At 38.9% G+C, this 26204-nt stretch overlaps 1 protein-coding gene across 1 annotated transcript in view; it reads left to right on the top strand.

Annotated features, from left to right (window-relative positions):
• Window positions 1-26204, top strand: part of ARHGAP15 (Rho GTPase activating protein 15) — a gene marked incomplete at its 5' end in the record, with an annotated part of 279947 nt that overhangs the window by 211814 nt on the left and 41929 nt on the right. Inside the window, one exon of the mRNA XM_009997402.1 lies at window positions 5471-5605. Within this exon, the coding sequence (XP_009995704.1) occupies window positions 5471-5605 (135 nt within the window). The remainder of the gene's footprint in view (window positions 1-5470; window positions 5606-26204) is intronic.

The raw sequence follows: 26204 nt of genomic DNA, 5'->3' as shown, positions 1-26204 counted from the left end.
AGCAGAAGCTGCTTAGACATAGATTGTTTAAGAAATGTAACTATTCGCTTAGCTGGCATTTTATTTGATTTGTTTCAATACTCTTGGAAATGAAGGACCATGCACTGAGTGCAGGCAGGAGAGGGGACCTCTCATACCTACAAAGGCAGAGGGGAAGGAGGATTGGTGAGCTGGGAGAGAAGTTACAGAAATCTGGCTGAAGGAGAAGAATATCGCTGTGCATGAGTTGAGGCTTCCGCTGTGCTAATTAATCAAAGTTCAGGGGGTTGGATACACTTTGGAGTGTGTGTATCAAATGCAATATCAGGATGGGGTTTCCTAGCCAGGGAGAAGCAAGGCATCATGTGCTGCATCCCCAAGGACTGAGCTCCTTGTCATGTGATGAGCAAGAGTCCTCACCACTTCACAGCATCCCATTACTCTGCTCTCCCTGGACATCTCTGCACTCTGTTACTGCTCTAAAGTGACTGTGATCACTTTGGAAGAAGCTGTTTGTCCTAATTCAGCAATATTTTGCAATAGTTTTGAAGTCCCATCTTTCCTGGGAGGGTGAGATCGCTGCTGTGTCTTTGCACTGATGATCAGAGAAGCTTCAGCTTGTGAAATGCAGGTAGAACTGTCAAACACGCACTTACAGTGTATAAATTAATTTTGTACTGTCAGCCACGAGAACAGCCCTCACAAGAGGAGTTACTCTGGATGGTTTGTCTTTCCTAGTATGTGCAAGAGGAGTTTTCTTTTCCTCTTTCAACCATAGGACCCTTTTGGAGCTCTCTCTAGTAAACTGCCTATTGGGAAGAGTCAATACAGCAAGTTTCCCAAACTTTCAGTCCACTGGGAATGCACTGTGCATGTCCAGCTCCCCTGAAAATATTTCAATGTGAGGAAAATTGTATTCATTAGTTAACAGTGCTGTGTAGGGCTTTCTCCAGGGGAGATCTCCCTAGGGATATCCACCGGCCCTTGGGATGGAGATTCTGAGGACTCTCACCCTGGAGATGGGGGTTGGTTGGACATCAAATGCTGAGGTTTTATAGGAGACTTGTGACTGTGTAGGGCATTGCCATCCCAGTGCTGCCGTGTGCAGCTGGCAAGCAGGGAAGTGATGGAAGAGGTAGCGATGTAGCAAATGGATTTCACTCTCAGACCCATAAGACACATCTCACCAAAGTCTACAGAAAGTTTTTGTGAGACACAACCTTGATAACAAGGGCAAGGACAGAGTCTTGCAACTGGGAGAGAACCTCCTAGGGTGTATTAGAAAGGGTATGGTTAGTAGGTCGAGAGAGGTTCTCCTTCCACTCTACTCTGCTCTGAGGAGGCCACATCTGGAATATTGTGTCCAGTTCTGTGCCCGTCAGTTCAAGGACAGGGAACTTCTTGAAAGAGTCCAGCGTAGAGCCACAAAGATGATTAAAGGAGTGGAATATTTCTCTGATGAGGAAAGGCTGAGGGAGGCAGGGCTTTTTAGCTTGGAGAAGATGAGATTGAGGGGTGACCTCATTAATGTTTATGTAAAGGGTGAGCGTCTGGGGGACAGAGCCAAGCTCTTCTCAGTGATGTCCAGTGATAGGACAAGGGGCAATGGGTGCCAGCTGGAGCATAGGAGGTTCCTTGTAAACATAAGGAATTTTTTTTTCACTATGAAGGTGACAGAACACTGGAATAGGCTGCTCAGAGAGATTAGGGAATGTCCTTCTCTGGAGACATTAAAAACCTGCCTGTATGTGTTCCTGTGTGAGTTACTCTAGGGGATCCTGCTCTGGCAGGGGGTTGAATTAGATGACCTTTTGAGGTCCCTTCCAACCCCTAACATTCTGTGATTCTATTAACAGACCAGGCACTGCTAGATGTGCTTGCAGGAGTTGCTTTTCACATGATTTGGGGTCATCCACAAAATCATGGAGGACTAAATGATACCCGAAGTAGGACTTCAGAAGATGGTGCTCTGGGATTTAGTGGTAGCATGGGCAAAAGACACTATATAGACAGGAAAATACTGATCTAAATTATCTTAAAAGAAAAATAAAGGAGCAGTGCCCTCAGATAACTGCATTTTACTCCCAGAGACCAGTCTACGTACCAAGCGGGGCATGTGGTTAGAGGACCCACGTCCATTTTCTGAGCTCTCTGTACTGTCTTGGTTGATTTTAATATTTTCTTATATTTTTGTTTGTTTGTTTTCCTTCTTCTTTTCAGTCTTTAGCTGATCCTTCCATAGATTCCTTTCTCCCTTTTTAGACCAGGGTAACCTCATGAGGGTATGTTTAAACCAAAGGAACTCTTGGCTGGTTCTACTACAGACATGGCCATTGCCATTAAAAATGTGTATTGCTGAGAAGGCTGATTTACTAAGAATAACACAGTAAAACACACATTCCCTTCACAAATGTATTGTATATTGATTTTTTTTTTTTTAACTAATAACCTTGACAGGTGCCCACACTGTTTTATTTTTTTTTTCCTTAATGTGGTCTTTATATTTTCAGCCTGTGTATTAGCATAAATTTTATGGGATTTTCTGGACATATTTGTGTCTGTATCTAAGATATATGATATCAACTGGCAGTGATGGTTGAACTAATCAAATACTACTGACAAGTTAAAGCAAATTTTTAGGACTGTGAGATTTTGAGCATCTTCCCAGATACAGTATCTCCTGACTGAAAGCAGTCCTTGACTGTCAAGTTTAAATACCAGATTTAGGACTTAATCTTTATGTAAGCAAAGTACCTCAATAAGAAATATGTCTGAGTAAAGCCAAGAAGTCAGGTCCTCCCCTTAAACCAAGCTTGAAATGCATGTGTGCCTTTGTTTATGGCCCTATCTCCATGGTATGTGAGCAATTCCAACCAGTGGGAACCAAACAAGAGTCTTACACTGAATGGACTTTTATTTTTTTAATTTTTTTTTTACTTGGCATTTGTTCCCTCTAGCAAACATTTTTAAAAACTCTCTTATTGCTAGAGGGAAAATTGACACCCTTTGCTTTCACGATGATACATTCCTAACACGTTTCCTTGAAGAGCTGGAAATGGTGCAAAAATCTGGTAAGATAAGTCTCTATAAAGCCTTTAGAAGTCAAGCATTCCACTTTAGACATTTAAGACAAATGCATGGCAAAAACAAGTTGGTTGTTGTTTTTTTTTTGTTGGTGGTGTTTTTTTTTTAAGGTTTCTACTTAAAGTTCTGTGCCAAAGCTACAGTACTTATACATTTTCTAAATGTGTTTTAAGCAATAAGTTGTACAACATTTTTAGAACATGTGTTAAGCTATTTCTCTAAGAATGAAGCTCTTAACAAAACATAAGCACTCTGCATGAGATCTTAGCAGCAAAGTGCTTAAAAGATAAAGTAAGAATTGGTACCATGGGAAGAACACCAGCTGTAGAGCACACAGGTCCATTATGAGAAGTATGGTAGTGGGTAGGGAGAAAATGATTTAATCAGGAGTAAAACCAATTTTATTATAAGGGCACGCAGGGGGTGTGGCACCATAGTGAGAGGGACATTTCAAAATATCTGACAGATTTCAACAATGTGAAAACCCACCCTGTTCTTTAAAGTGACAGTAAACCCCATCAGGTCTCTCTTTTTGATGCTATTGTTAACAGTTGACTGTTTAAAGCTGGCCTGCTAAGATGCTGTCGATCTAGTTCAATAGTGTGTGGAAAAATAAAAGGCTAATTGTTGAAATACGATCAATCAAATATGATCTCAGAGTCTAAAGAAGATCCCCTCTGGTAACTCACTTGAGATCAAATCATTACTTTTATGATTGAGGTAATTCAATGGGAAAAAAAAAAAAAAAAAAAAAAAAAAAAGAAAGAAAAAAAAGAAGAGGCTTGAAACCAAAGAAGCAAGCAAGACAACTAAATGAAATGCACAAGTCTGCCTTTGTTCCAGCTTTGGCTCGCATTACTCCAAGTTAAGGAATTGAGTCCATTCTTTTATTTGCCCATTTCTCCCAAATCCAGAAATTTTGAATGCATTTAATAGCATTTATTAAATTAAAATTGAAAGACAGCTCCATTTTGAATAAGATGTTTCTGTCCAAAAGTAAACTCAACAGTGAGAACTATTGCGTTTAAGTACCAGGGATCTGGAGTTGTGGGTGTCCATGTGTCTTTAATAATTTTACTATTCTTTTTAACAGCAGCTCAGTAAAGAGGCTGCTCATGAAGCCAGCTGAATTGATAAACATGAAATTTCAGTGACATTTAGTAAAACATTTCAGGATTATGGTGCTTAAAATCAAATTTGTTCAGTAGTTTTCATGGTTGGCCCCGATTTGCATTTAGACCAAAATTAAAAAAGAAAACCAGAATCGTAGCACATGTGGAAAAAAGCTAACTCAATTTTTGGAGTAACAGAACTTGGAGAAAGTGTGTGTCATTTTAGTTTAGACCAATAAGGATTTGCACTTTCCTAGAGTTTTTTATGGATTATAATCTCACTTTTTATTATGTTCTAACAGTATCGCACTAGTAGAATTAAAAAGAAGAGAAAGAAAAAAAAAAAAAAAAAAAAAGGAACAATCATCCAATCTTCTTTTATTTTTATTTGAAACTCTATATTGGCATTTAGTTTCTTTTATATTTAAATTCTTTAGCTCAGTCAAGCTTCAAAAGAAAACATTTTTTTTGTTTGCAAAACAGTTTTGTAAGCACTTGTGGTTTGTCTTTAGTGTGTTATCATTTTTGACAGCTTTGCATAGCCTAGGTAGGCCAACAGGGGTCTGTCTAATATTGTTGCTGGGCAAATCTTCCTCCCCGAGATGAAAACCAAACAAAATATTTTTGAAGCAGTAAGAAGGAATTAATATCCTTTATCTCACAGTGCTCTATTCCTCGCTGACATTACATTTAGGCAAAAAAAAAACACAAAACACAAAACAAACCCCAAACAAAACAGGCGAAAAGCGTTACCCATTATTCCCTTGTACATAGCAAGGCTAACACATGTAAAGCAATAACTCATTTTCTATTGCCATGTTTAGCATATGTCTCCTGTTGGCTCAGCAAGGCCTTTAGGCCTGTCCCTTGAGCCGGCCATCATTGGCAACTCTTAGCCCCTCGGCCTCAAAAACCAAATAGCTTTGAATCACGTCAAGCCGTGATGCTCATTTTCATACTGATGCATTATGGGAATAAATGGATCTGACATACTGTGGCAGTGGTGTCGTCTCTTTGTGCCTCTTGGTGGTTTGTGTGTGTGTTGTTTTTTTTTTGTTAGCTGCATTCCTACAGATGGTATTCCATTGAAAATGTTCTCTTCCTACAGGAAAAAAAAAAAAGAGACGGAGAGAGAAAAAGAAAAAAAAACCAACCCCATGCACAGCACCAAACCTCTAGGTGCAGAAGGCTGTTAACGGTTGCTGATGATAGTAGGCAAACATTAACATAATAATTAGTGTCTTGTAATTGTTTCATTAAAACCAGTTGTTCCATTTCTCCTCGTGTTTTCCCAGAAGAGAAGCTGAATTTGGACGACAGCCAGTGGGAGGACATCCACGTTGTCACCGGAGCACTCAAGATGTTTTTCAGAGAGCTGCCTGAGCCGCTGTTCCCATACTGCTTCTTTGAACAGTTTGTGGAGGCGATAAGTAAGTACATCAGCTCCAGTAGCAGCTAGTGAAATAGTATATAAAAATAATAAAATTAGAAGAACAGGGGCATCTCAAAGCTGACTTACCTTCCGTTATCTGTATTCTGTCTTTTTATTGGTTTTCGCTGCCTTTTCTCTCCTACAGCCTTTAGTTATTTAACTGGAGAGAAAATATCAAATTATTGTTCTATAAATTTTCCATACGTGCTCTAACTGTAGTGCCTAAAATGGTTTAGGAGAGGAATTAAAATGTGTATGTATTCCAAATACGCTAGGCTGATAATCCACATATCCCCAAACACAAGAGAGAGACTAATAATTGTGAATCATGTTAGAGGGGGCTGTCTTTATGTTAATCAGAATGAAATGCATGTGTTTTGTTCCACAAGGTTGCAGAGTTTTGTCTTGCAGTGATCACAAAAAGAAGGGAAAATACATTCATGTTCTCTTTTTTGTGTTTACCTTTGCTTTGTTATTTTTATTTTTTTTTTAAGTTGGCTGGCATCAAAAGTATTTTCAAAGTCCAACACATTTATCCTGTTACATGTGTCTGTCATTTGTGAGCTACAAACCCTCTCTGTATTTAATATCTGCAGGTGCATTTTGTAAAACTGTATCAGCTTGGAAAAACTTGAGCAAGAGACAGAGTGATTTGGATGTTTACTCCCACTGGAAAGCAGGGGGGAGAGAAGGATGGCTTAAAGGGAACAAGCCTAGTAGGAGATTAATTAAAGGTCCAATAGAGAAGGATCTTTAGGAGAAAAAGCAACCCAATGAAGTGCTGAGAGATGTGTTTTCTGAATGATGGGCACACAGAGTGCCATGGCTGTTAATGAGAGTGGGGCCGCACATGCGCGGCTGTCAGAGAATATGAGACCCTTCATGTGCAGCTCACTTTGATTTGATATTCATAAGAGTCTTTAATTCAACTACAGATATTCAAGAATCAGCATCAGCTATAATGATGCTAAATACATCTCACAAGATCCTTCCCTTCTTAGTTATTTAGAGATGCGGGACAGTTAAACGCACCAGCTAAAGAAATGTGTGACCTGAAAGTTGGCTCTTGGCAGTTCACCTTCTTCTCCTTTTAAAACGTGAAAATTAGGTGGAGAACATCATCTTGAGAGTTTAAGTTCTTATTGCACAGTCTCTGCAGTTTTAAGAGGGGAAGAACAATACAGAATTTGTTACTGTTCAGCCTCAGTTTCTGCAATGCGTTGGGATAAGAAGCTCATTGAAACACCAGCCCTGGCTCATACCTGCCAGGTGGTTCTCCATCCACCTGCTATGGCCTCTAGGAAAAGATGACATGTGATGCCTTAAGTAAATGCAGGAAGTTCACAGGACACAGCCTGGCATGCCATTTGCATCTCGTCTTATCCACCTTATTCTGCAGTTGAGTGTTTAATACCTACCCTCTGCCATTATCACATTCTCTTCCTGATAATCCACCATCACACTGGTCATCTGGGGCTAAACACAGTCTTCCTCCCCCGTTATTGCTACTTCACATTGCTCAGCTTTGGCTGAGCAAACACTTCTGTGTTCTGAAGAACTTTATCAGGACACCATGATCTCATCCTTTGTGCAGTCTTCTTCCCTTCTCCTGGCTGCTATAGTCCAAGTCAGGGTGATTTGAAATCTGTTGGTGGCCCATAGGGGAGGTTTTTGATAGTAAAACTAACAGGTAACCAGTAATAGACTTGCAAATTAAGAGTTTGAAAGCATGTCGGGAAGAGACTGTCTACTAAAGCATTAATATTCATGAGTGAGAAATTAATGTCCCTTTCTGCTATTTGAACTATTATTAATTCTTATTATGATTTTGAGAGCCATTATACACATTGATAGGCTAATGAACAGTCATTTATAGAGGGATTTTAAGACAGTTTATTCCTAGGAAGAAAATGCTAGCCCTCAAAGACACGCGTTGCACTATTTCAAACCCCTAATTCTTGTTGCTTGCTTTACAGCACATCAGGGTGATTTCTACCTAATCCAACTGTCTAAAGTAATCTATGATTTCCAATCAATCTTCTCTTTATTTGGCCTTTACTGCCACAGTATCTACAAATCCATGTTCTTACCAACTCTACTTTAAAAACGTCTATAAACAACAATTAGGTGTTTTCAGTGGGTTTTTTGCAGCTCTTCTGGATGTTAATAGGCCTGGGTCAAAGTAAAAAAATCACTTTTCTTCAATATAATTTCCATTGCAACTGATTCTTTGGCTATTTTATGCCAATACTCTGCCTCGTCAGTACTGAGCTGCTAGAAAATTTCCCTTTTTCTTCAGGTTGTTGTGTAAAAGGGGCTCTTGTGTCTCTGTCTTTTCTGTCCATTCTTCAAAAATGGGAATTACTAACATACAGGGCATGGGTGTTCAGTACACTTAGAAGGAGTGCTTAATAATTCCAGAAATAAACCAGCCTGATGATGGCTAAGGAAAAGATAATTAGGACATATTCCTAATTGCTGTGATTATTATATCCTTAGTCCAGCACTGATCTCCCCTTAGTCAGAGCAATACATTTGGTAAGTAGGACGAAGTGGTCTAAAAACCTTTATCTTTAGTAGGTATTAAAAAGTTACCAATAATACTTCTTGGGGATCTTGGGAAAGTTTTTGGAGGAATAAGTATCCAAGAAATACTATGGGCTCCTTATGCTGACACTATTTTAAAGACTATATGAAAAAAATCCATAGGAAGCTTAGTATTACTTTTCCTGGATGATGCCATTTTAATTAACTTTTCTATTATGTGCTTGGGAACAAAATCTTACTGTACTGTGTATTAGGCAAAGTGCTTGCTCTCCACCTTCAATTTCCCCCTATAAATAACTTTAGATATGGCCATAATATTAGAACAATTTGGGTACGACCCGACTGTTAGAAGATAATTCAGAACATTATAGAATCTCAGAATTCTGCTTGCCAGGCTGAAGCTGGATAATTACTGCCCATATTGCTTGTCTTGAAGAATTTATAACTGATAAATGGAAGGCCACAAGACCTCTGACCTAGTACTAATTTTGTTTCTTAGGATTTGGAAAGCAGGTTGTTGGGGTTATTTTTCCAAGGACTTAGTCTAGCGTATTACTGGCAAGTCATTTGGTGGCATTTTGGATGAAATATGCACTTCTCAAGTGTGCCCAAATGCTGCTATGAAGTCAGGTTCAGCCACACTTAAATTACTTAGCACCACAAATAGTTCTATTGATTTTCTGGAAGATCAACAGACGTGGTTCAACAGATTGTCTGCAAGTAAAATTGTGCTTCATGTGAGTAAGGTGGTAGAAGTGCCAATAACTGAAACACTTAATCACCTTATTTACAGAATTCCACCCACATGGCCATACACATTTATGCCAGGACTTCAGCCACTGAAACAAAAAAAAACAACAAACCCTTCCCCCTGAATCTGTTAAGAAATATTAGCAGGTAAATGTGCTAGTTGGTTATAAATCTTTATTTTAATTCAACTAGTTTTATTGAAAGGTATCAGACAGAAGGCATGGGGAAAAAAAACAACAAACAAACAGGAATCTGTGTCCTACAGTCTTGTGTACAATGATGGCTGATATCCACAGCACAGGAAATATTCAAATATCAACTAGTTCTTCCAGATTTTTTAGCAGGAGAAAGCTGTATAGCCTGTGCATCTGTGTAGCCTGTGCATCTGTATAGCCTGTGCATCTGTCCAACTGCAGTTACAAAATAACCCCACTGATATTCCACAAAGGAAAATTCCACCCAGTTCCCAAAGCTGCAACATCTGTCTCTGGTTTGGAAGGCTTGAGTTCAGGTCTTTGATTTTCTCTGCAACAGGTTGGAAAGATTACTACATTGGAAAGTTTTTTCAGTGAGGTCTAGTGATTATGCCTTCATTTCAGTTCCTTATCTCTAATATGAATTTAATAGGTGTCGCATAAGTGCTGTAGATAAATAGGTGATTTATTGTTTAAAATGTAGACATAGAGACAGATGTGTATACGTCTGTACTCAAAATAGAAATCCCTTTGCCAGAGTTATGATTCTTCTACAGACAGTTTTCTGAATGAAGGTATGTGGTACTGCTGGGGGTTTCCCACTTCAAGCAGATAAGCACAGGAATGAGATGAATAAAAACATGATGTTGCAAAATCTGACCTGCAGTCTTTCAGGTGGAATCCACAACATAGTATGAGATATCTCAGGCTTCAGTATGAGGAACAGATAACGTGGGCTCCACATCAGCCACCAAGACACTGGAAAAGGGGCAGAATTTGTAGAGCACCAGATTTAGTTAGCACATGTGGTTTAGGTCCTGGCAACCCCCCACAGGATCAAGGCTCCCGAGACATTTAGGCAAAGCAATCCCCTATCTCTGGAGCTCAAGCTTTTCAGCCCTGGCAGGAAAGGAAACATTTCTCTGCACTGGGAGAAGCAGAGCCATAGGCACCTAAAATTATGTGAAGGCCACAATCACAGCATCTAATTAGAGTATGCACCTTCAGGGATAGGTGGCAGCTGAATAAGGTTTTTCAGAATTATAATAGTGAATGTAAGAAGCACTACCTAAGTTGTTTTGGTTTTGGTTTGGTTTTTTTTTTATTGCTCTGATAGACCAGTAGCACTTTTTTCAACTGATTTCACACATATCCTTTCAATATATCAGTTAGGGTCTCCTGGTGCACAGTAGGCAGAATTCAAAACGTTGTTCCTATCAGTCCTATAATGTTATGTGTAACCCTACTGGATGGAAAATGAAGTTGTTTATTTAGCATCTTACACATGACAGGGTTTTATAACTTTTTGGATTATTGAAAGATACTAGGTTAAAAATTTATTATAGTTTTTCTGTAAATCAGATACTGGTTTTTACTGGTCTTGTCTGATAGTATCTATGAGGATAACATAGGAAGGCAATGAACTCATATGTCAAAATCATGATAGACTTTTTTTAAACCCACAAAAGCTATCAGTGCCATCAGTGATTGTAAGTCCTCACCATGTTGGTCTTCATCTCCAGGATGGCTGGGATCAGTAAAAAGGTTTTCTCTGAGCTTGGGCTCTAGTCCTGCTGCAGAAAGGTCCCCCAAGAACCTGCCTGTGTGGCTCAAGACAACAATGTTGCAGAAACTTACATCTGCCTGGGCAATGATCACACTTTGGTCTGCAGCAGACCATAGCAAATTTTACACTGAATAATGCAATTTTTTGAGGAGTTTGCATGAAAGATGTCTGAAGCAAAAGCAGGGCAAAAAAAAAACTGTGTCAGGAGGCAATAAACAGATCTAGACATCAATACATAGTCATGCTCAAAGAACAGAGCTACATTGGTTGAAAACACAGTGTAGGAAGGACCTGCTCTGAACTGCTATGCAGTGTTATGAAAATAGTAGCTGGGAAATGGAAAGGAAGTAAATACATTCATTTATTCTGACAGTCATAACATCCTTGTATCATCTTGGTGGAAAGTTACAAAAGATGTCTAAAGAGATTTTCAAAAGACATCTAAAGAAACCTCACTCCAGGCTTACAAAGAACAAGGCTCAAGGCCAACTTGTCTTGGAAAGACAACTCAGCATATTGCACTGTAAGAAATCCATGACAGTCTCTTAACATCATCACGTAATAGGTTCCTGAGAAACCAAATCTTATCAGTCTCTGGCATTATGCAAATTTCTGTCATAATCTCAATCTGTGGGCTTCGAGTCCTAATCAAACTGCCTTCAGATTCACAGTTGGCGAGTCTCCTATTGAAATTGCTTTCCTATCCTCCATGTACTTGTCCAAGGAAGTTTTGGGGCTTGGCATGCCATCAGAAAGCCTCAATTTCATGTGAACATGGTGATTTATAAACAAATCCAAGGTCACTTTAATATAGCTCATATAATAAATCATAATTAATACCTTTTTGGCCAAATCTAACTATCAGAAGGCAGCAGAAATCCATAAACTAAACATGAAGAGAACAAAAATGTTTAGAAACATGAAGCATCCAAAAGCTGAAGTGCAACTCCCTAAAAGCTGGCTTTAAAAAAAAAGAAAGGAATGATTTTGGGGGTAGTGTAATCTCAGGGATATATATCCATGGGAATAGGTGAATTTGTATGAAATGTATGGTATATCTGTAGATGTATTCTCTCAAATACAGTAACACTAAAATACAATAATAACAGCTTATTTAGAAATAGGTACTAGGTATTTTCAGTGGAGATTGAGAACTATTAAATCAATTTTGGAAAGCTTTTTGCAACCTTCTCTGGTAAATTGTGTGAAATTCTGATTCAGGAATGATCGACTGATATTGGAATAGGAAGAAAAAAGCCTCACATTTGAGAAGAGATGCTAAAATGATACAGGACACAGAGAGACCAGAAGGGAAGGCTTCTAATCTATAGGTGTTAACAAAATAGAGACAGAAAGTGTATATGATCGTCCTAAGGGAAAGCAACAGGTAAAATAAAATAGATGAGAAAGTGCAGTTTAAACTAAAGAACTAAATTCCACCAGAGAGGTGTAGAACCTCTAAGCTGTAATATTCCCAACCATTATTGGCACCCTATTCTAGCAGAGCCTCCCCTCAAATTTGAGGCAGTAAGAAAGCACAACTCCACTGAAGATGCAAGTGGAGGCTGTCATATTTGTAATAGCTGCAAACTGGCAACTAAAGAGGTTCATTCCAGGCTTTTTGTTCCCAGGAGGTGTCAAGGAACAATAGGTCCCAGTAACCTCCTTGTTCCCTTTCAGTGACCTTCCCTTCACAGTTGCAAACAGTTTCTGTTCAACAGCATGTTTAAACAGATCTTTTCAGGTCTGGAAGAAACTGTTTTAGGGGGAAAAAAATAAATTTAAAAAAAAAAATAATTGGAGGGCATGGCTGACTTTTTGCTTTTGAGGTGGGAAGTAGCCCAACATGTTCAGGAATAAAGGGGATAAAATTAGGGGTTAAAATATTTAATGAAGTTGTTGGAAGGGAAGTAAAAGGAAAATCTACACATGAAGGTTCAGCTCCTCTGCAAGGCTTTGCTCTCTGAAAGAAGCCCAGGTAACCCCTGGCCACAGGGAGGCTGGTTTTAGATTGGTTTTGTTCTGTTGTGGTTTTTTTAATTAAGCATGATCATCTGCCTTGAAAACAATGTATGGTGTGATATCTAGTGAGGCTTCTCTTCCATTAGCACACAATTCTGTGGGCTACAAAGAGCACATCATAAAGAGGTGCACTGAAATAATACTTTAACTATTTAACCTTCTCTCCCCTTCACCTCCCCCTCATGAACTTTACCTAAAGCAATATTTCAGTGACCCTGTCAAATCAGTTCATTTCCCTTTTAAGGAGCAGAAGACAATCTGAGGACTCTCACTGGAAGGGTTACACCAATGATGAAAATTGCCTTAGTATTAAAGAAAAAATGTGGTAGAGGCTTTAGAATTCTCATCAAAGGAAATGAAAAAGTTTTAAAATATTTTCTACTTGGATTTTGCTGTCATGCAAAAGTTTGTACAGGAGGGACATAGTATCCCCCAGCTCAGTCTTTTTTATTATTATAGTTATATTTTTTTTTCCATAGTGGAAATTTTATTGCTGATGCCTGCCCTGTCTCTTAACTCATACTGATTATATTCATAATTAAATGTTAAACAAGAATTGACTAGGCCAACTGGCTTGCACAGGTGTTTGTGATATGAATGGTTTAATGCTTACACAGTAAATTATTGGACACAAATCTGCTGTAATCTGCTCAGCAAGAACCTTTTTCAAGAGCTTTTCTGTACATGGTAGGTCCAGCCTAGCACTTTGGAACCAGGGCTTGCAAATAGTAATTAATTGACAGGATTATGTCAAAACTGTGGCTTGTCCTTGGTTGCACAAGCACTAACAAGGTTAAAAGTCTGGGGTTTTTTCTGGGCTCTTATGCTCCGTAGGACACAGGTGCTCAGAGAATTCATGTTTATGAGGAGCTGGAGGACTCATTGAATGCTTAGTAGAAATGTCATCTGGGAAGCAGTGTGCCTCACTGCAATGTGCAGAAAAGTTGTGTGTATTTGGAGCTGATAGCCAGATTCATCACTGAGGCTCCAGTATCTCTCTGTTGTTAGCTTTACACTGACTGCTGTTGACAGAGTGTGGAACCAAAAACTTGCACATGGAAAAAGACATGGATTTCAGTTTGCTCCTCTTCTGCTTGTTTCTTGGGCACAGAAAGTAATGTATTTGTGTAATTTAAATTTCATCTGTGGTTAAGAGCATCTTTTGATTGTGGAAAGCAAGGGCAGAGGCAAGAAGCAAGCCAAGTTGAGAGTTTGTAAGTGGGTTAGCATAGAGAAAGTCAGAAAATTGAGGAGAAAATGGTGAAAGAGAAGACAAAAAGAAACTGAGAAATTCAAGCAACACTGGGCAGAAAACTGGAGGAAAAAAAAAAAAAAAAGAGAGAGAGAAGGAGCTATTTAGTGGCTGTGACAAGATCTCTGTAACCTGGAGTGTTTGCAGGAGGCAGGAAGAGAGGAACTTCTCATGAAGGTTAACTGGAGCTCTTGACAAAGTGAGAATTGGCACTCTGGGTTTGAGGGGAAAAACGTTTCATCAGACTTGTGAGTGAAGCTTCCACTCAGGGAAAGTAATAACAGGAGGAGAAGCAGCCTATAATGGCCCAGTTACACAGTTTCAGAGGTGCAAAAAAATGGAATAAATGAGGGGGTGGGAAAGCGGGAAGACCAAGAAGGGAAGGAAAAGGAGAATCTCCAAGAACAAGAGAAGGGGATGCTGAAATCCATTAGTTCCAGTGCTGTCCTGTCCTTCTCTTTCCATACACCTTCTTAGTACCTAAAAGCTGCTACCTTCCCCAAATAAGAGTAATACCACACATCTCTGTGTGGTGGCCCATTGAACCAACAAAGAACAGACATGATAGTGTCTTGGTGGTAAAAGAAGACAACTGCATTGTTCAGGTCACATAGATATTTGAAGACTTGGACTACTATCTAACTTTATGGAGTACTTTTATGCATCCTAAATACTTAAAGCAGCTTTGCCCCTGCTAAATTTAAGCTGTGTTCACTGATACCATTTCTTCAGGGGCCTATTAAACCCCCCTTCTTGGGCTCTCCAGCAACACATGCCTCTACCACACCACTTGAGCACTCTTGACATCAGACACTTCATTTGGAAATTTCTTCAGCAGATTGTACAGCTTTCTGGGTCCTCAAGTTCTGGCAGGTAAAAGCAGCTATAATATGTACCTTTATATGGACTATCATCTTGCAGTTTTATAAAACACTCTTTTATAAAGACAAAAAGTGTACATAGCACCATGGCTTCAGGGCAGGCTTTTCTTTAACTTCATATAAGACTCCTGATAATATTGCATTAAATGAGCTAAAAAAAAATTGCATAGCTTCAAACTTTACACTTAGGACAGTGACAAAACTTTGAGCAAGAATCTGGTAGAAGTAAAATTAAGTAATACAGACCCTGCTTTATCTGTACCTGTGAGCAGTAAGCAGTCAGAAAAGAGTTGGAATAGCTAATTTATTTTTTTTTTCTGAAAATGTTCTAGAAATTATTTGAAAATGGCATGGGGATTGAAACAAGAAATTCCTAAGGAAGGAAACTAAAAATTCCTCAGAGTAGGCAAGAACAGAATCAAGTAATGGATGGTCAAAAAAAAATATCCTCATGGTTTACCATAATCACATATGTACGGGGTTGGAAAAGAAAAACACCACGTTGCTAAAGGGCATGATAAAACACAATAATATGGCTAGAATAATGACAATAGCACTTCCTGCAGAATGCTCACTAAATTTCACAGAATTGCAGAGAAAAGTTCAGCCAGTGGTTAAAACGGGGCAGAGATTTGCCAGGTTGGAAGTCAAAGGTCTCCTTCCCTCAAAGTATCACCTTGAGGCACCGCTTGCCACGAGCCTGGCTTCCCAATAGCGCCATTCCGAGCGGATCTGAGTCTGCCACAGGAAGCATGATTGCAGCCTGAAATACTTTGGAAAAGTAATGATGGCTCAATAGGAGGGTAAGCTTGTGCTCTTACCAAGGCTGGGCCAGAGTTCAAAGTTAATAGGATTTATAATGTCTCTTGAGGGCCACAAATTGTGAAGAAGTAGTGCTGGAAAACTGGGTAATGTGGCTGCAGAAAAGCATCTTTAGCAGCTGTACTGCACCAGCTGTACCAGATAACAGCTAAAAAGGGAAGTCCAGTAAAGTAAGAAATAGTGTGGGAATGGAAGCAATGAGTAGTGCTGCACATCCTCCTCCTAAACGGGTGGCAGGGAGCGTGCAGCCCCCAGGCAACCTATTGCACAAGAAACTCGTTTAACAAAGCTTTTACTTTTAAGGATGCTTCCTTGGATGCAGAAATGTTTCTGCAATGCTGCCTTCTGCTTGTAGGACGGGTATTGAATTTGAAACGCCACAATTTTAAAGTAAACTGCAATTTCTCTTTTATCCCAGAAAGTCAAACTGCTCTTTTTGACTCCCTTCTATATAAAATTCATTAGCCTGTTAACCCATTTGACTATTGTTACATTTTGGCCAAAGCATTAATGCTTTAATTGCCTGGGAAGGTAGTGTATCACACAGATAATCTCACTAAGATCAGGAGGACGATCTAATTCACCCACAGCTCATGGTCTGACTTACTCACTGTTAAACACCTTTGAGTGAAAGTGTTGCACTGGGGCGGGGGAAATTCCAAGCCAGACACAAAACTTCTTCACCTAGGTTTGCTTAGATGGTTAGAGAATCAAACTTTCTATCAGTCACTCATACAAAAGTTTAGATCTGAAGCAACCAAGAAGGTGGGACTCTGAAAGGTTTTGGCAACCTAGAAATTAAGTGAGAACTGGAGATCTACTGAAGCTTGTATGAAATACCTGGTGTGTGTAACTGCTTATCAGGAGACCACAGGAAACATTTTTCCAAGCTGGCACTGCTACAGTGTCATGTAAAGTGCAATAGCTGCATGTTTAGAGCAGGCAGGAGATGAGCAGCAACCCAGACCAAAACCTAGCTAAATTGTGCTGTGGATCTTCTCCCCATGCTCCGACAGGTGACACTGAAGTGGGACAGGAAAGCACAGGGAGGAAATTGCACTGGTACCTACTTCTAAGGAGGGCAAATAAAATGAACATATAAGGTGCAGCAGTTTCCTTTTCTTTTCTTTTCTTCTTTTCTTTTCTTTTCTTTTCTTTTCTTTTCTTTTCTTTTCTTTTCTTTTCTTTTCTTTTCTTTTCTTTTCTTTTCTTCCTCCCCCTTCCCTTTACTTTTTTCCTCCTTTCCTTCCTCCTCCTTTCCTTCCTCCTCCTTTCCTTCCTCCTCCTTTCCTTCCTCCTCCTTTCCTTCCTCCTCCTTTCCTTCCTCCTCCTTTCCTTCCTCCTCCTTTCCTTCCTCCTCCTTTCCTTCCTCCTCCTTTCCTTCCTCCTCCTTTCCTTCCTCCTCCTTTCCTTCCTCCTCCTTTCCTTCCTCCTCCTTTCCTTCCTCCTCCTTTCCTTCCTCCTCCTTTCCTTCCTCCTCCTTTCCTTCCTCCTCCTTTCCTTCCTCCTCCTTTCCTTCCTCCTCCTTTTCTTCCTCTTTTTCTTCCTTTTTTTCCTCTTTTTTTTTTTTTTTGCAAAGAAAAGCAAAACAGGGGAAGAGGGAAGAGTTGCCTAGCAGGCAGGCTTATGTACACTTCTGCAGCTCCAGCCCTGGGCTATCAAGTGCCACTTCTAGAATAGCCTTTGACTTGGCTTATGTTTGATTTGCAACTGTATGTTCACATGCAGCCAGAGCTAACCTACGTTTTGGAGCTGAGGTAGTTTCTTGCTTTTCTTTACACTACAGATCAAGGCACCTGATGAGGCTCAATTTCTGCTTGGAAGCTTAAATGTATTAATGTTAGAAATATTTTAAAAATAGCCCACTCTGTGGATAGAAATCCTCTGCAGAGAAGTATCAAAACTGTGATGAGAGTAACCACTTTAGGAGACATTAGTAGAATTTGATCCAAGATAAGTGTTTTTGCTTTGAAGCAGTAACTGTCCTTCAGTTCAGATGGTATTTGTGAATCACTGCCTCAAAAAGGGGTCTTTTGGCACATGCTTTAGGCTGATGACAGGCAAAATGAAGTAGATTCTGTCTCAGAAATCTCCAAAAATAATCTTAGGTTTGACATAACACACCATGTCATGAAGTGATATAAGCCACATAAGCACAAAGCAGGCTTTAAATTTAAAGAAGAATAATCCTATTTTCAGATAGGATACTCTCCATCAATTTGGATAACAAATATCTGATGCAGAATATAGGCAGCGGGCTGCTAATGATGAGATCCCTTAAAACCTGCAATTCCTGGTAGTTAGTGACTGAGGTAACCTGCTTCTACCTCTGCTGTCTGATAGTTGCTCAGACTATCCACACACAGATCACACATGCACTAAGGATTTCTACCTGGAAATAAAGATCTGGGTTTTTTACTGCCTTTAACCCCTCAGCATCAGTGATCTAGAGTTCTTGATGCTAAAGAGTGATGCAAAATGCATTAATGCTTAGCACTGGGAAATCCCAGCTCCTGGTGCCAAGAGGTTCATAAATATAGTAATGAAACCTCTTGACTCAAAGTGAGCACTATTTAACAGAACAAGCATGAACAGCCTTTAGGAGATTTTGCAGCTGGATTTGTTCCACTGTGTCAGAGCTGAAACTCCATGATAGTAGTTTTTAAAACTGTTCATGGTTTAAAAAGAGAGTTTAAGGAAGCCAGGCAGACAAAAAAAATACCTTTTTTTAAGTAAATCTGTTTAAAGAAAAAGTAAATACGTTGCTCTATCACATACCAGAAAAACAGGCACCAAGACTCCCAAAGTATGAATTTGGTGACAGATGTCAAGGTCTTTGGGAAGTGTCCACCAGGCTTTATTTTGCACGTGTTCCTGAACAACTAAAACGAGTACTTTGTGTGATGATTTACTAGCAAATCAGTATCAATAAATCAGAATCATGTAAGCAGTCATGTTTATTATATCCTTGTTGCTTAATATTCATGATAGTAATTTATTTTTATAGTACAGTTTCACTGTTATCTCCTCCATTGCTGTAACTTTGAGTCAAGCAAGCTGCAAAAGTAAGAGGTCAGGTAACCCTTTGAAGGCTGTAAAAGTTCATTCACTTGGAATTTGCTTGGTTAGGTTTTATTTTAAATGCTTTAGTGGCTCCTTAAAATATTTATATTATGCTTCCTAACCTAGCATTATTTATTTAAGAAATATCATTGCAAAAAGAGAGTTGCAGAGCAGTGTATGGATACCAGCTCTATAAATGAAGAATCCAAAATTCTGCACAGTGGAAAGTGGTCATGAAATCTGGTGTTAAGGTCTGTATTTTAGCTGAAACTTATATGTTTCTTTTAAAAAATGTAAGGCACACACATATTTAAGACTTCCTAGGCAAGAATTAAATTAAGATTTTTAAATTTTTTTTTAATGTTACAAACAGAAATAAATTTGATCCTTGATTCTGGAAGGTGTTTTTCTGTGCTTTCTCAGTTTTAGTGGAGGAAACAAAATTCCCACTTCACACCACTTGCCTCTTCAAGAGAAACACAAAGGAGTTATAACCTAACAGAAGTCAGGACCAAACATATATGACTTGTTAACTAGGTCGTCAATTATAGAAACAGGAGTTTTTATCCAGGGATAAGCAGAGTACAAACAACTACAACTTCTACCTGTCACTCTTACTGAAACACCTCATTACTTAGTGAGCCCTTAGTTACTTAAGACCTAGTCTTTAAAAGTGCATTTCAACAATATTCAATGGATTTGACTAAGTAACCCTTGTTTATTCTTTTCATGTACTTTTTAGTAGAAAGCAGGGTTTTAGCTATGTTGAGATACAAGGACCAATACCTCTCTGCTGGTACAGTCATAAAGCATGATTAAGTTTAATAAGGAACAGCACAAATTCAAAGATGAAGTAGATCTTCTGCATCACCTATAAACCAGAAATCAGCATTTTCTCATTTTCATTAGATAGTTTTCTTTAATAGTTTTCTGTGCTGCTTATCTACTTGCCCATTTCACCTCAGACTGAGTTTATGTGGTGGCAGAAGCATTCGGTGGTTAAAGCTCTTCTGGATAAAGACAGCCTATAACTATACAATAGCTTTATTGGGATGTCCCCTTGCCTTTCTTTTAAGGATGAGCATTTCATTAAGCTCTATTGGTTACTGCACATAATCAATTGTTCCTCATCTAGGAACATATTTTTCACTAGACAGGAGGTGGAGGCCACAAAACAAAAATATTGCTGATCAGAAGGACGAAGTATAAACCTACCTAATCACAAAGATAACATGTTAAATGCTTCAGTTTATTTATGGCAAACAAAAAATATGACTAGGCTTCAAGAAATGATGAAGATAAGCAGACATAAAAGACATTTTATTCTAAGTGTAAACTATCATTAAATGTATTTAGATTTACACCCTATAATTATTATGATTGTAGCAATTAATCAATCAACTGATTAACACGTAGGGTCAGCAGGACACAGTGATCTTATCTTGAAGCTTGAATTAATTAATTATTCCTTACTCTACATTATTATTTTCTACTTGTGTACATTTTCTGAAAGTGTCCCTATTGACAAAATATATCTCTTTTTTTTTTTTCCCCTATGATGTATTGAGTCAAGCAGGGGGAGTTACTGACGTACATTTACTAATTTGCCTTCAGAATTTCCAATTAATTAAAAGATTTTTAAAGCACTGCATAATTTTACCTACTTGTTATATTCTAATTAGCCAGGTTCAATTAAATAGTTTTCAACGTAGCAACTTAAGAGCTCTCATCTCTTCAAGTGGAGTCGAATTCAGCGGGTGTATATGGTTGCAATGATATAATCCTGTGTTCATTATACCACAAGCCAGTGAAGTCTTTCTCTGCACTGTATTTGTTTACTATCTGTGGCAGGGTGAGGATTTTCCAGTTACACAGGCAATCTTGCTGTCAGGAGATCTTCCTGAAATTCAGCTGCATTTTAATTTGTTTTATGCACAAGCGGGAGGTCCAATAACCTCTTCTTTGTGCTGAACATTTTTTGGGTCACACTGAAGTCACCAACAAATCTCTTGCTGGCTCCAGAGGACATATCATCTTTTCCTTCATCTTTTCTTCCTTCAATTGTTAGTGGTTCATTGCCATTCCCCTAGCTTCCTCAGTCATGGTTTAACCATGTTTCTTTTCATCTTTCCACACGTATAGTTGCTTCTAACACAGTATTGATGGTTGGTTGGTTTTGTTTTTTTTAATTGGTTATGAGTTGTGTGAGTATCCTGACCATTTTCAATGTCTTTGTCATAATAATGGGCTCCAGAACTGCACAGGACCCATTGGTTATGGAGGGGTGACTCTGATTCCCTCCTCACCACGAGCAAGGATGTCAATACCCTACCAGACTGTACTGTCCTGCACCACACCTTATTTCACCATCATTTTATCTATTTTCTTCCCAGTTATCCATCCCATGTTTATTTGATGTTCCTGGTTCTGAAGAACTTGGGTTAGGGACATTATTTTTTCCTTTCCCTATCTTATGTTTTCCTATCTTTTAGTTTTATTCCATAGTTGTTACTTTAAAGCAAGCCTAGTAAGACCTGATGGTGTTGAAGAAAGACATAAGTCATATAGCATCTAATTCAATGGCTTGTCCCCAAAAACATTCAGATGGTCTGTGACTGCAAACTCACTTTTCTGTTCCATTGTCACCCACTGATCTGTGCTTTGCTTGTGCTTTGAGGAAGAAGAATATTTAATAGACTTTATATGTATCTGCCTCTCCTCACGTGTTGCCCTGAGGACCATGAAATGGGGTCACTGTGTGTCTGGGGCTGTTTTAACCACTCAAACTTCTCCCCACTGCTGTGGGTACAAAAACATAGAGGCCTTCTCTTGGTGTTGCAACCATCAGTCCATTTCCTTTTGCCTCTTTTTATTCTTTTTTTTTTTTTCCTTATTTTTTTTGTTTGCTTCTCTCACCACTCCTGGGCTCTTCCTCCTCCTCTGCTCCCACCATGGCCCCCACAAACACACTCAATGCAGTTCTTCTCCATGTTTGCTTTTCCTCCCCTTTTTTTTTCAGTCTGTAACATCCTAGTGCAGTGAGGCCATGTCCTGATTCAGGCTGTTGAGCTCTACTATTATCTGTATAATCAAAAATAAAAGAGATGCTAAAAATCCAGCTGCTGACTCTCTCACTGAGCTCTCAGAGAAGTTCATGTCCCAGCCTCTGTTTGGTTTTGGTTCGTGTTATGTTTTGTTGGGTTTTTTTAATGCTTGTGTAGGAGATGGCAGTGATAGTAGTAGGTTTGGGGGCCCTAAATAGAAAGGGTAGGAGAAGCAGTTATCATCAAGCTTTTGCTTTGAAATGTAAACTTAGCAAAGACTTCCCTGATGAAGTATACATATGGAACTACAAAATGCCACTTTTTATCCATTTGTTTTCCTGACCATAACCACGTTTTCACACTGTCAGCATTTTCATTAGGAGCTCTTTTTGTCAGAGGTTTATAACGAGAATGTAAAGATTTGCTATGGGCTAAATCTCAATCCAAGAGCAAATGTTTATACCAATTCTGAAAACAATCAGCTTGCCCATTTGTAGTTATGCATGTGTTCATCATCTGTTACTGCTTGTCCAATGCTCTGCAACTTCTGGAAGGAAAAAGAGACATCTGGAGGGAAAAAAAAAAAAAAAAGTGCTATCCTGCAGATAGCATACTGTATGTTCTCCTGAACTATTGAATAAGGTACTACATAAATGCAGGCTTTTCAGTTGATACAAGTTTTTGGGTTTTTTTTTAATTTTTTTTTTTTTTTTTGCTTAAGCTTGTCAAATCTACTGTGGAGAATATTTAACGGGTGGTTTAGACTGGTGTTCTTTTGTGCACAACTTACATGGGAGTTGCATTAAAAATTCACTGGGAATTATTCACCTAATGAACTGAGCTGCTTTTATGATGCCAGGCACGATGGATTCTTTGAAAATGTTTCAGTTTATCTTCTGGACCTGAGGGTTAACAGGGTTTTCCTGTCTGTCGCTTCCACTGTGTATCAGTCATTAAGTGCCACCATGTTCTGGGGCTGAGTTAAATTTAAGGGATGTTTTACAGTCTTTATCACTTTCTGGCTATGTTGAACAAAAAGCTACAGACCCATAGTGTGGGCAGGTACAGCAACATAAAGATAAATTTGCACACAAAACATTTAGGACCAGCCTCACAAAATTCTTAGTATGTGTATATCTTACCTGTCCCAAACATTCCCAAACATACCCGAATATAAAGTTTGTCTGGGTAAACTTCAGAGATAGATAAAGAAAAGCCAGCTCCTAATCCTAAAGATGCCTCAGTTTTAACACAGAAAGTGCCTGAAGTTGGTTGTGGAGCATATCAGGAAGCTTTGTCATACTTAGTATTTACGTACAAAACTCAGCACTGTTAAGTATTTTTTTTATAATAGTATTAAATTGATACTTATAACTCAAGTTTCTTTATGGACTAGTTTATACCTTAGTGCTGCAGTAAGAGTGCTCTCCTCACTGGAAACAACTGGTAGGGGGAGGTGTTAGTGCTACCATGTCCTGCAGAAGAGGACATGACCACCTAATCCTACAAGAGAGGCGAAGGTTGGGCAGAAAGCACAGAGAGATGTTTTCCTCTCCAGCAAAATGTGGAAGAGGATTTTCTTTATGGTTCCTCTGCCTTTGGTCTGTGTGTGTGTGTGTGTGTGTATTCACAGTCTCAGGTCAGTTCAGGCTGCTGGCTGCACCCGTGCTGAATCTCAGTGCTTTGCCCATGGTCTCTGGGCATCTCACTGAGGGTCAAGTTGATCACGGTTGCTGGGAAGATGAAAATGAAGCGTTAGAACACTGACCGTGTAGGAAATAGCTCAAAACCTATTCTGGTCTATTCCACAAAAAAAACCCTCAGACAAATCTTTGGAGGCTTACCCCTACCAAAGACTTCCTTGAACAGAAAGCTGCCACAGAGTCACTCTGTGAGGGGCTTTTCAGTGCTATTCCCTGGTCCTGCAGGCACTGTTGTCACGCTGGGACACAGCAGTGCCTGGCCGTGTCAACCAAGGCAGGCAACAACTCAAAGTTTGCCCAGTAAACCTCAGGATAAAATAAAAATTTAAAAAAGTTACAGTTTCTCCGTAGAGCACAGTGAAAATTAATTGAGTTGCCCCATCCTAGATGTGGGGACATCTCTAACAAAGTGGCTGTGTTTTGTTTCTTAGCAGCTATAGTTACAGTAGTTTGAAAAGCACGTATACACCAGCCTGTAAAGCCATTAGGGAACTTATTTTTTTCCTTTGGCAAATAATTCATGAACAGTTATAACTCGTTGACAAATCATTGTGCAAACAATGAAAAGAGTTTTTCAGGATGGTCATGAGCACACATCTGGTATGAATGTTCTCAGAAATGCTTCTCCAGGCTGGCATGCACTTCTCCCTTTTGTCTTTGGGAGCTTTTTCAAGCAAATGAAAATGCTCACCTGAATATTTGTGGACATGCAGGCACACCAGGAGATCCTTGGGGAGGGAATGAAAAGAAAATAAATCACAATATTATTTCTTTTTTTTGGCTTTATTCACCCAGCTCTGCTTTCTTCCAGGAAGCTTTAAGGCCCTAATTAATTATGAGCTAATTAACTAAGCACTGCAAAGTCACTTTGCGATTGCAAACATTCATATAAATATTTCACAAGGAGTAAACTGAGGCACAGAGATTAACTTCTGTAAATCAGGTTCCAAAGCAAGCAGTGACAGCACCTGCCCTCTTCCTTTCATTCTCCCACTCCACAAACATTTTTGCTATATTTCTGTTCTCATTCCAGGCTTCACATCTATCCAGTAAGGGTTAAAAGAAGATTTAAAATCCTATATGAAATCTGTGTAAATATGTGTTCTGCATAAATCTGGGCCACAACATTAATATACTTGTATACATTTTCCCCATCTGCTGTATTGCTGACACATCCGGCTTGTGGCCCAGAACGTTTTAGGGAAGAAAGGGCCATCTCTATGTTTAGTGTAATAGTTCAGGTGGAGTTATAGACTTACTGGTGCACTCAGGCTTCTCCACTAGACATAGAAAGCAGCTTGGAGGACTTAGGAAGTGTTCTTAAAAAATGCCAAACCACTGGGTGTTGCTGAGAGGAAAAGGGGTGATATTTTAATCTAAGTTGAGGGTATTTTATCTATGAGGAATTATATTGTGTATTTAGTGAAGAAATAAGTTTCTCTTTGTACTCTTTATTCTCATCAGCTATTATAATATATATATGTGTGTGTGTGTGTATACATAACATATATAAATTTTCTGTTTTAAAAAAATTAATACATTCAGATAAGGCTACAACCATCTCAAACCTCTAAATAATGTAGGAGTAATTTCAGGGACTGTAACCTGGGAGAGGCAGCTCTCTGCTCTCTCATCACTGGGAGGGATGGTGGCTATTTTTCTTCTTTAATTCATTCACCATAAGAGTTTGGGGATGGGATTGGGTTTTTTTGCATTGTTTGGTCATAGCTGCCCAAAATACTGTGCAATTTTTAATTTCCTGGAAATCCCTTTTCCCAATTAAAAAAAAAATAAAAATAAAATAAAAAGAAGTATATTTGCTTTTGGTTTTATGGCTTTTAGGAACACTCTACTGGATGTTTGTGTCTAATTAGACTTTGGATGTTGTAGTATGTCTGTCTTGTAGGTTTATGGGCAAAAAGCTGAGGTCTAGCTAAGCTGGCTCCAAGTCATAACTTCAGAAGAATCAGTGTGGCAGCTTTAAGTCACCAAAGGACTCCTCTATGCATGGGGATTCTCCTGTGGCTTTAAGGTCATTTCTTACTTGTAGAGCCATGTAGTTGTATTGTGGCTTCTGGGAAAAGGGATGAGATCAGAAAATCTATGTACGTGGCCTATTTCTTGATCAGTTTGTGCACGCTGAGCCATGAAGTGTGTTCCTTGTCATAAATAATAATGCATCTATTTGCTTGTAAAATGCTGTTCATTACATACCACTTGTTCCTCTGTAAATACATTTACTGTACTGGTCATGTAGTTGTGATGGAAAGAGCAGGGTTGGCTGTACCACATTGCAGAAATAACATGCAAGCTTACCTGACTAAATCCTTTTTTGTTGCTGGTGATAGTGGTGCAATAATTAGACATAATTAGGGAACCATGTAGCAGCGTGAAGGTGGAAATGAGAGGCTGTATCAGAAAGACAGACTATGCTCTGTTATGAAGAATAATTTATCAATAGAAATGCAAGTATTTTGTATTCAAGTACTGTTGAAATTGGAGCTCTGGAAGTAGGGGCAGAGGTAGATTTCAGTAGTATAAAGTTAGCTAACAGAAATCAACTATTTTTTCTTTTCAGAATATACTTGCTTAGGCACATAGATAGTCTTATATTTTCTGCAGCAGCCTGATCTTAAGCTCTATCATAAGTCAAATAGAAACAGAAAAACTTCCCTTCTTCCTTTTACCCAGAGGCCAGATAATAGACATATTGCTACTGAATCAAGCTTTCACTCTGTGATTTATTTATATA

This window comes from Chaetura pelagica, unplaced genomic scaffold, assembly GCF_000747805.2.
Source record: "Chaetura pelagica isolate M959 unplaced genomic scaffold, ChaPel_1.0 scaffold575, whole genome shotgun sequence".
NCBI classification, from domain to species: Eukaryota; Metazoa; Chordata; class Aves; order Apodiformes; family Apodidae; genus Chaetura; species Chaetura pelagica.
This window is presented reverse-complemented; position numbering and strand designations above follow the sequence as displayed.